We start from the raw sequence: 10921 nt of genomic DNA, 5'->3' as shown, positions 1-10921 counted from the left end.
TGTGAGAAGAAAGAGGAACTGTGAAAAGTTTAAAAATAAATGCAAAACAATAAAGGCTCTACAATTACACTGAGTTAATGCAGGTATTGTAAGATTTTGAGAAAATTCTGGAAGCCTTCAGAGGTTCTACTAAAATTAGATGTATTGAAGATGTTCTCCGTCCAGCAGCTCCTCTCCATGGTTGGACGACCCACAAGGGGCCAGGGAGGATCTCTAGCGTCTGAAGGTCTGCATCTCCACCTTTCCAGGGAGGAGCTGTTCGAACCCGCTCTTGGACCCCGAAGGAACCACACTGCAGTAAGATAGTCTTTAACTAGATGGCGCCGTCGATCCACCGATCTTCAATCCATAGAGGTCTCCTCACTGTCCCAGGCTAGTTGAGGATTCCATCCCCCTTCTAGGCCCTGCTTCAACCATAGAGAAGAACCTCATGAGGTGGAAAAAGTCCACTCAGAGGTCCAGGGTTTATGCAGCTTCATTCACATGAATTCAAATAATATAAATACACATGGTCAACATAACCAGGAAAGACGGTCTCCAAATAAAACTGAAGAAATCTGTGATAACAGTGAAAATATAATCAATACACTAAATTTAAAAAAAAAAAAAAAAAAAACCCAGCTGTAGAGATTCCATCATTTCTACCTCTGTAATCCACTTAATTACTGTTCACTTCTTTATAATAAAGATTTTATTTGTCTTAATAGGTTCACATTCTACCATCATGCAACCACAACGTGACCCATTTTTCCTCACTAGAAATAAACTGAAGACAAATATGGCATCTGGACCCCAGAGTAGAAATGGCCTTTACCTGGTGCATGTCATGAATCCCGTCGACAGAGACTCATATTGATCATTCGGAAACCGGTCTCTGCTGTGACAGACATCCACAACAGAGACACACAATATTTTTTTTTTTTTTTTTTAAAACCGCTCTTTTGTCATTTATTCATCTTCCACATGGAAGAAATGTTGAGCATCCAACACATCTTTGGCTTCACATGGTTAAAAAAAAACTTGAATATAAAAATGCATTTCGAGACACCAAATCACAATACAAATTTGTTCAATATCAATTTCCCATCAATATATACAAATATAGCTCATGATTTCTATTCACACATGTCCAAAAATATAGACTCTGCACAGTCCTATTAAAAGGTCCAAGAGGAGTGTCCTTTTCAAGACAAGTCCAGGAAGCCCCATTTCACCAGGGTCTCCAGACGGAGTCCGACGTGCCGGGGGGCACGCAAGGGGACATGGGTGCAGACGCAGGCACGGGCGCACCGCCGGTCTTGGCGAACACGGGCACGAGAGCGCCGCTGGGGGCGAACGCTGTGTTGGGGATTAAGAAGGCCACCTGTCTGTCCGTCGCCGGGACGATCTGGAAGCCGCCGTACAGCTTCACCGCCTCCGGAGACAAGCCCGCTGCGGGACCCCCTTTGCACGGCACTCCGCCGAGGGGCGGGGTCGCACCTGCCACCTGCACCATGGGCTGTGCGTACCCTGGGTGCGGGGGCGCCGCGGTCACCTGGTGCTGCGCGGGGTAGTTGACGGCATTTATCTGCGACATGCAGCCGGCCAGGTGGCCGAGCAGCCGGGTCGTGACCTCAGTGCTGACGCCCTCGCACGTGGATAGGAAGCGCGTGACCTCACCCACGCACTCGCTGAATCCGGCGCGGTACTTTCCCAGAACCGAGGGATCCGTGTTGAGGGCTGCTGTGGGAGGACAACACAGATGATCAGCGAATGTCATGGCTTTATCATGCAATCAGCTTAATTACCCATTATGAGCATGTGTAATTTTCACAATTACCACTTCGAACCTCTCTTTTTCATCTGACACCTTTGTCCAAGGCACCTCAGAATGTTTCGTAATCAGCGCTACACTGATTTACCCATTTAGACAGCAGGGTATTCTTACTGGATCAATTCAAGGTTACTGTGTTATCCCTTGGGCACAACAGCAAGAGTGGGCATCAGACCAATAACCTTCAGGCTACAACCGCTACGCTGCACGGCTGAAGTTTACAACACGGTATTTCTGCGTACTTGTGGTCGCCTTTTGGCAGTGCCATCGAGGAGCCCTGTCTATATATACAGCGGTGCGTGGGAAAGGTGCCGAGAGCCAGGCCTGCTGTGAAAAAAACCATGCAAACCGCAGACAGGCAAGCAGGGGGGCGGGGGGGTCTGTGGCTCACCGGTCATCTGTGCTCTCTGCAGGTTCCTTAGGTGTTTCACGGTCATCTCCAGGATGTCGGCTTTCTCCAGCTTGGAATGTCTGGAGCTCTAGATTAAAAATGAACAGTTAGCCACTGGAAATCAGGCTGCAGTTCCATTCTTAGGGTTTAATTGCCAATCAAATGCCCACGATTCTTTGCACTCAGTTACGCTATCGTATAAGTTTGTGGAGATGGACTCAGTACTCACATCTTTCTTGAGTGCATCCAGGATGAGTGTCTTCAGCTGACCAAGGCTCTCGTTGATTCTGGCTCTTCTCCGTTTCTCCATAATCGGTTTGGAGGACTAGAGACACACAAGAAGTCACACTGGTCACACACTGGAAACATGTACACCAATACCTAAACAACTACAATTGGAGTCGCACAACAGTGTGAGAGGCACATACATCCAGCACCGCAATGGAGACATTGTCCAGGGAGGCCCATACAGGCACGCACGCGCACACACACACCATCGCAGTGTAGAGATCCTGAACAAAACTAATGTACAAAGGTGAAGATGTCCTTACACACGAGGGACACACACTGTCAAAGTGGATGTATGACACGTTACAATGATGCTGACAAGTGATCCGACTTGGGGTCACGATGGATTTGTGAGATAATGAATGACTGAGTGAGCGAGATGTTGAGATCATGACATGTGATCGGGGTTCGGGTTGTGGCGAGACGATGAGACGCTGAGATCCTGAAATCCTAGTATGTACCTTTCTGTGCTCCGACGCAGTCCTGGGCTTGTCGGGGCTCGCGCCCGTGCTCGCGCTCGCCGGAGTGGCGGCCACAGGTGAAGAGGAGTTTTTCTCCATCAGGTCTGCGGGCATGATCTTCTTCTGGAACAGATCCACGCGCGGGTGACAGAAGCTCACAGGGACTGGAGGCGAAGTGAAAATCCTCCTCCTAATTGTAATTATGATGATTATTATTATTAATAATGGACCCCTCCAGAGAGAAAAGCGCTGCAGATCAGTTTTCGTCTCTAAAGATCCCTGTGATCCAACGTGGAGATCCGTGTCCCGGCTTCCTTTATGAAATAAGCTCCACTGTCGGATCTCTTTTTTTCTTTTTTTTTTAAAAAAAAAAAAAAATAAAAAAAATAAGCACAACACCGATCTCCGCTCGCGACGATCACGGACCAGCGTCCGTGTCACGAGCCGTGTCGGTCGGGGTGTGTGTGGCACGAGCTGCTCTCCGCTCGCCAGCGATACAAAGTGTCCGAAGGCGCGCGCCGCGGCGGATCTATTTATGCTCGAGGCTGCACGCGAACGGCTCGTGTGAAACTTCCCAAACTTTCTTTCCCACAGTAACTTCGGACCAATCGGTGCAGCGGACACGCGGCCGGAGGGGGGGGGAAGGAGGAAGACGGCTCGTGGTCGGCCGCCTCCCATTGGCCACCGGGGTGCACAGGGCGCGCGGCCAATGGCGCGCGGCCGAGCGCGGGGCACGGGCGAGCCAGCGCCGTTAATCACGCAGAGGGTTTACGCTTTAACCCCTTCACTGCCGAAAGGATGACGACGATGATGATGATGATGATGAGTGGGTAACGGGTCCGCACGAGAGGGGAAAAAAAAAAAAAAAAAAAAATTAAGGTGAGAACTGGAGCCAAAAAATAAAATATTACATATAAAATAACATTGACTATCCGACGTAAACTGACTTAATTGCTGCAAACACATTAAATTACGGAAGTCTGCTCACATTTCATTATATGAGCTCCTTATTTGCAGATTAAATCATGAGGTAATTCCCATACTTAGACATCATATTAACTATTTACAGAGCAAAATCATCGTTAAAAAGGCGACCACGTTCAGAGTGAGAAATCGAAGTAGAAATCATGTGTATTTTAAAGCGCAGCCCTTCTCCCCCAAGTAAGTTCTTGAAAACGAGCGAAAACACTGAACCCATTAATCACTCCACACTGTTTCCGCTGAGTGTGAAAACCCGCAGAAGCACGAGCTCATCTCACCGCGTCTCTTTAACTTTACAGCGCGCTCTTAATTGCCGGCGCGCGCACACGCGACGTCCGCCCCGGCGTCGGCGCGAGCCTGGCAGTGTGACGTCCGCCGGCATGCGCTCGACGCCGCCGCCGCCAGTGTGGAGCACGTGCCAGGATGTTTTACTGCCGCTGCGGTCGCGAGGGTGGGGGCCGGGGGTAGGGGGGAGGTGGTTTATATTAGAAAGAAGTTAAATAGCAGCTGCTGTGCTCGAGCCTGGGAAAACCACGCCCACCGCGCGCTGGATCGGACTCGGTGGAATGCGAGCCAGACCGAGGCTATTCCTGCGTGCACGAGCGCAGTGAGCCGCGCCGTGTGTGTGTCAGTGTGCGCGCGCTCGTAATATTCGCGCAGTAACCAGGTGTGAACCTGTAGGCTGTAGTATTTAACCCAATAAAGTGCGGCGCGCTTGTACTTATTCTTGTATTAGTAGGGAAACATTTATTTATACGTTGATTGTCGCTATTAAACTGCCCCGGACCGGAAACGCATAATGTCCTGCAAACAACGTGGAAGAGCACGTGCCACGTAATATACAGGATCATCATGTATGAGCGTTTTAATTGTACTTTCTCTGTGTGTGCGTGTGCGTGCGTGACGGCACCAGCATCGCGTCCATTCCGCGTGACAGCACGCACCTCCGCTCCGGCCGAGCTCGCGGCTCTCCACCCGAAAAAGCGCTAAAAAAAAGTGATTTTTATGTTTAATAATACATTTTAGAGGATTATACTTTTCAGTTTGCGGAAAAGGCAAATCCGTGGTTCTATCTATCCTATCACAAAATACAACCACGGACATAACTATTCTGAACGATTGCTTCCTGGGAAAAAAAAAAAAAAAAAAAAATATATATATATATATATATATATATATATATATATATTGCAGTATATATTTAATCGAATTATCTGTTTCGTCACTATATGTGTGTATGTACACGTCTTGTGTATCATGTGCGCTATTACAACAGACTGGAATTTCCCTGGGAATAATAAACTTTGTCATTGATTCTTTCATTCATTCATTGGCCGCTATTAACCAAATCATTCACACATTATCTGCATGTAGAAATAATACGTAATAATATGTAAAATGTAATGTGTGTGGACATCATTATAATAATACACTCCCCGTAAATTTCTGATGTCAAACCTGTGATGCACTTTGGACAGACAAGTCTATTGAAAAAATAAAAATAAAGTCGTGTGTGTGTGTGTGTGTGTGTGTGTGTGTGTGTGTGGAAACAACACGGAGCAGCCGAGAGCGAAACGAGCCCCGATCAAAAGCTCCTACATCTGTTACTAGGCTGTCGGTTGGGGGCGGTGGGGGTGTGTATCAGGTTGGAAGCTCTCCAGATGCCTCCTAGTGAAGAACAGCACACACACAGACTGCAGGAGAGAGGTGTAACCTGCTGGAAGGTAAGGACACCTCGAGTCACCCAAAACTGTACCGTGTGTGTGTAGCCCAAGCACATTTACAGCAGAACCTTGCTGGGATTTCAAATAATTTTACTTTTGAACTCAACGTTGAGTTTTGAACCTTCAGACTCTCAGGTCAAAATGCACCCTGCAGGGGGGACACGCTTCTCCCATGATCCTATGTGATTTGGCACCAATGTGAGGTTTAACTCAACTGTTGTGTTAATTTCGTGTCCACTGTACAGCTGGTGCAATACGTACCAATAATAATAGGTTCTCGTGAAAAGCAACCTGAGTCGCCTTCAGAGGCCATTTCGTTGTGTTTCCTTAAACGAAGCAGCGCGTCACACGACACACACAACACCTGTCAAAGTCTCAGAGCTACAAGATTTTGTACACCATTTTTTTGGACATCCATCTCTGAGAGCTGCAGGAGCGGCTGTTTAACTCACCATGAGTCTGGTTTGGCGTGATGCCAAACACAGGTTTACCGTGGAAAAGCGGAGTCTCCCATATGTCCTCGAGGGATGAAACTTGGAAGAATAACCGGGATTTATCTATGAAAGGCTCCGAATGGAGCTGCTTGTCATCCGCATCCGCAAACCAGACGCATTTCAGTCACGGACACGTGAACATAGCAGCTGCGCCCCCAGCAGGCCACATGGCCACAGGAGGTGAAAAGGATGACGATGAAGACTTTCTTCATCGGCCGGTTTCAAATGTGGAATACGTGCCGTTTGTAATCAGTACCAGCCACCTGTCCAGTGCTGGGTCACTGTGACCTAGAGCCTATCCTGGAGGCTGTAGGGTGTGAGGCTGAGTGCACCGTGGATGGGACATCAGTCCATCACAGGGCACTCACTCACACACACACACACATTCAAGGCTCAAGGCCAATTTAGTGTCAACAATCCACCTGAAATACATCTTTGAACTGCGGTAGGAAACCAGAGCACCCGGAAGAAACCCATGCAGACACAGAGAGTACATGCAAACTCCACACAGACTGAGGTGGACTCTAACCCAGAACCCAGGAGCTGTGGGGCACAAAAGTGTCTTGTAATATATGATAAATAATAATAATTGATCACTCATTAAAAACACTGAGGTCACCTGATTTATTTAGAATAAACATTAAAAAGGTTGGTAGACACACTAGAGACCACATGATTGGACTGTTTTCCAGGTCTTTCCACTGTGTGTGTGCGTGTGACTGGGTGAGGCCGTGATGGCTGTGACATGCGCATCCTGCAGAAGGACATGTCTCACACTTGGGCTCAAGGGCTGAAACCTGTCCAGCGTCTTAATGGCAATAACAGAAATCAATCTGACATGTTAATGGGAAAAGCAGCCAGTTGGGTGCATCAGACACACCCCCTTCTCATCAAGGACATAAACACACATCATAATGCACATCCAGCAGTTTCTCTATGGTTTAAAATTACAGCTAAGCTGTGAAAAAAAAAGTTTGTATTCATCACACCTGTTTTTCTGTTCAAGGGCCTTTGATGGATCTGTCAACAACACACACACACACACACACACACACACACCATCTGAAACCGCTTGTCCCATACGGGGTCGCGGGGAGCCAGAGCCTAACCGAGCAACACAGGGCAAGAGGTTGGAGGGGGAGGGGACACACCCAGGACGAGACGCCAGTCCATCGCAAGGCACCCCAAGCGGGACTCAAACCCCAGACCCACTGGAGAGCAGGACCTGGTCCAACCCACTGTGCCACCGCAGTAATTTTTACTGTATCAATTAAGGGTAAATGCCTCGCTCATGTGTACTACAGTAAGAATGGGACCCAGGTCCTTCCGTCCTTTCTCTGTTGTCTGGGCTTCAAGGCTCATGTGGGCTCCTCCACCTGACTCAGGGGCCTCTCACTCATGGTCCACACACACACACACACACCTTTCCTATGGGAGTCTCAAAAGCCAGGATAAACCCAGATGTCATCTGGGCCTCCAGCAGGAACATGTTAGGCCCTCCTCCCGATGATCACCGCACCATTTCTGTTTTTATTCTTCCCTCTTGTTGACTGAGATAAAGATCAGATTTTTCTTTTAACGTCTTTTCGTAGGGAAGACAACAGCCCCCCGTTCACATGATCTCCTTTGCTGGCGCCATTATCTGTAAATTGCGGAGCTGCCCATTTCAATTTGGTCACCCCGTCATCAGCACAGAAAGCTTAGCGTGAAGAGTGTAAATCTAGGTGTCCGGGGAGAGCGCTGACTGACACTGATGGGAAACTAACTGCCTGGTGCACGCCGCCGCTTTGTCTGTCCCGGTCGCGGCCCCCGGCAGAGTGCCGCCGCACGCCTGTCACGCTCCCTCAGCGTCCGGAAGGCCGGGGAGTCGGAGCCGGATACGTCTTTGGAAGACGTCTGGGATGCTCTCCTGCCGTTGTCCTCGTGACGGAAGAGTGCTACTCGCCTCTATGGGCTTTCTTTGAAACACGTCAGCCGCATGCGTGCGCTCGGGCTGCCGGCCGCCGCCCCCGGGACACCGAGCCGCGAAGGAGCACACGGGAAAATGGGAAAGCGTCTAAAGAACCCCGTCCTGTATTTTAATTCCTCTCGAGAGCTTGTTGGCATTGGAGAACAAATTGATGTAAGATATCTGTCCAGTTCAGACTCACACAACCTTTTTTTAAAACGAAAATCCACATTGTTTAAAAAAGAAGCAACATATGTCTGTGACAGAGATATATTTTTGTACATTATTATTAATTTGACACTTTTTTCCAAGGACACTGACATTGCTATGTTTGCATGCACAATGACGTGGGCAGCAGGTGGTGCAGTGGTTAAAGCTGCTGCCTCGAGACTCAAAGGACCCAGCTTTGAATCTCCCCTCCTGCTGTAGTACCCCGATTAAGGTATTTACCCTGAACTGATATGGTAAAAATTACCCTGCTGTATTAATGAATAAAATCCCTGTCAGCTGCTTTGGAGAAGAAGCACGAGATAAATGATAAATTCCTAAGGTATACCCTGTACTGAATATTCCCATGGACAGTTCATGTTATTATTTGCTTAGCCCACTGGCCTATTTAAGTGACCCTAGGTCATACCTTTGGTCACGTGTGCAGGTCACGTGACGCTGTACGTGTGCCGGCACACGAAGTTCCCGGCCCGCCCCCAGAGAGCTCCCGTATCGAGCCCCCTGGGGACGGAGGCACGCCGTGCAACCGGGCTGGTTCTCACACACAACGCGACGATGACCTCATCGCTGACCTCATTCTCGGTGACGATGACCTCATCCCCTCAGGTCTCCTCTCAGGTTTTGTGTGATGTGACCTGCTGACGGTCGCTTTCAACGCTGGGCCTTTTATCATCACCTCCCACCCACCTCCACCCCCGCTCCCACAAGGTTTATCAGCGCTTGGCAACAGCATTGGCTTACGCCTCCGGGACCAGGCCTTTGTCGCACTGTCGTATGTGCTCAGCGCCTCATTTTGTGTCTCGCCCCTCTTTCGTAGAGCGGCTGCACTCCCCCGTGTCGTGAGCGCAGATATGAGAGACACTGGAAACCTCCGACACACAGGTGCTCGAGAGGTTAAGAAACTTGATTCTTGAATTCATTCCCCATGCAGGGAACGTCTTTTGGACTCTAGAACCTGGCGCTTCGCACGAGGGCCCACGTCGCCGGCCGCGGTGCGGGCACTGAGTTCAGCAGGAGTCTTGGCGAGCAACGCCGCACCGTAAGACAGGATTAGCAACTCAACGGTCTGTAAAATCATACGACTGCTGGGAGAGATTTGCGGGGTCGGGGTGAGTCGAAGGGACCTCCCCACACTGCAGAGCTGAGAAAACACAGCTTTAAAATGCTCCCGAATGCCCTCTCTACCAAGCCCCCCACCCAGCCCTTTTTAAGACCCACGGCACAAAGAGGCAGCTGATAATGACTGCTCCGAAGGGGATTACCAGTGGACATGGACATGGGCTGATGTGAGCCATGGCGACAGAGGATGTGTGATCGCCTTGTGTAGGCTGGGCGGGGGAGGCGGGTGTACGCTGCATGCCGGGTCCATTAGAAGTCCTTCATGCCGTTAAGGCATCTGCATCAAATGAGGTGTCGGGGCCCCCCCCTCCATGTCCCACCATTCCCGAAGATTTTTACATTCATCACTATAAGAAACAGTATGCATTCGTGGACAGATTGAAGAGTTATTCATTGGAAGACATATGAAACTAGTTTCTTGAACTGACATGGAATTTTTCTTCGATCAAGTATGGGAAAGGATTTTATTAGTGAACGTACCGAAGGACTGAGCAGAACAGAACAGCTGAAGAACAACTAGAAGTCTGGGGATGGTGCTGGTGTTTCTGTTATGTTACAAGTCCAGCAGATTGGCTATGACAGTACAGCCGTTGTAACTTTTCATATGTCCTTGATACCAGTATAATGTATAATGGCCAAATGAAAACATTACACTGGCGCTGGGAGCACTGAAGGCAGCCTAAAACGCTGCCCTTGTGCTCTTTCACAAGGCAGCCGAATAAAAATTGCCCCTACGGCATCAAGAACACCAAAGAGCCTTCCTGTCATGGCTCTGTCATCTGCAATTAAATTATTGAAGGTTTTTACATGGGAGCCGGTGCCTGTCTGCACACAACGCACTAATTGGATCACAGGAATGAAAAGCATGGACAGAGAGAGGAGCGAGGGAGGGCCACTGTGAATGTGCCTCAGAATCCGTGAGCCTTAGAACAGCAATCACTTCACTATATCCAAAAAGTAAATGCAGCTGAATCAAAAGCTTTCAAGAACCACGAATTAAAGGACAAAACTGCTGTCTGACAAATGGTATCATCTCACAACACCTGAAAAAGGTTATCCCTGCCTTTGCCAAAAGCTTGAGACCTTAATGGAAACGAGCCTCAAGGCCTCCAGCTTGACTGTGAGCATCACTGGACCACACCTGTATATACTTAAGAAATAAACTTCCAGCGGTTATCGAAATCACCTCCCGGAAACGCACGAGTAGAAGAACCCAGTGGCTAACAAGGGGAGCGTTGCACCCGTCCCTCCTTAGGCAGCAGTGATCCAAGACTGACTAATTCTTTCTAATGCCAGAAGGGGCACACACTAGAACTGCAAGGTGTCATCCTCCTCTTTGATATGTTTCAGACACCCACTCCATTATTTCCTACTCAGTTAGTTACTGAGGTTTCTCTTGACCTTTCACCTGAACTAGAGCCATATCGCTACAAGCAATATTCCCAAGCCGGATGGTCCTTCCTTTGCTTCTCCC

General features: G+C 48.9%; 1 protein-coding gene across 3 annotated transcripts; it reads right to left on the bottom strand.

The window, feature by feature from the left end:
- Nucleotides 1-929: 929 nt before the first annotated feature.
- LOC108921777 (transcription factor HES-1-like) lies at nucleotides 930-4352 on the bottom strand. 3 transcript variants are annotated; one of them, XM_029249012.1, is made up of 5 exons: nucleotides 4213-4352; nucleotides 2954-3740; nucleotides 2434-2529; nucleotides 2205-2292; nucleotides 930-1719 (listed from the first exon to the last, which is right to left on the bottom strand). In XM_029249012.1, the coding sequence occupies exons 2-5, from the start codon at nucleotides 3629-3631 to the stop codon at nucleotides 1211-1213; spliced, it is 1371 nt and encodes a 456-aa protein (XP_029104845.1). In that variant the 5' UTR covers nucleotides 3632-3740; nucleotides 4213-4352; the 3' UTR covers nucleotides 930-1210. The 3 variants fall into 3 exon arrangements, with proteins under 3 accessions (XP_029104845.1, XP_029104844.1, XP_018586996.2); XM_029249011.1 differs by having other exon boundaries at nucleotides 930-1722; nucleotides 4213-4343; XM_018731480.2 differs by lacking the exon at nucleotides 4213-4352 and having other exon boundaries at nucleotides 930-1722; nucleotides 2954-3752.
- Between the last annotated feature and the right edge of the window lie 6569 nt (nucleotides 4353-10921).

Source organism: Scleropages formosus, chromosome 25 (genome assembly GCF_900964775.1).
Source record: "Scleropages formosus chromosome 25, fSclFor1.1, whole genome shotgun sequence".
Lineage (NCBI taxonomy): Eukaryota > Metazoa > Chordata > Actinopteri > Osteoglossiformes > Osteoglossidae > Scleropages > Scleropages formosus.
Note: the sequence above shows the minus strand (reverse complement) of the source record. Positions and strands in the feature narration are given on the sequence as shown.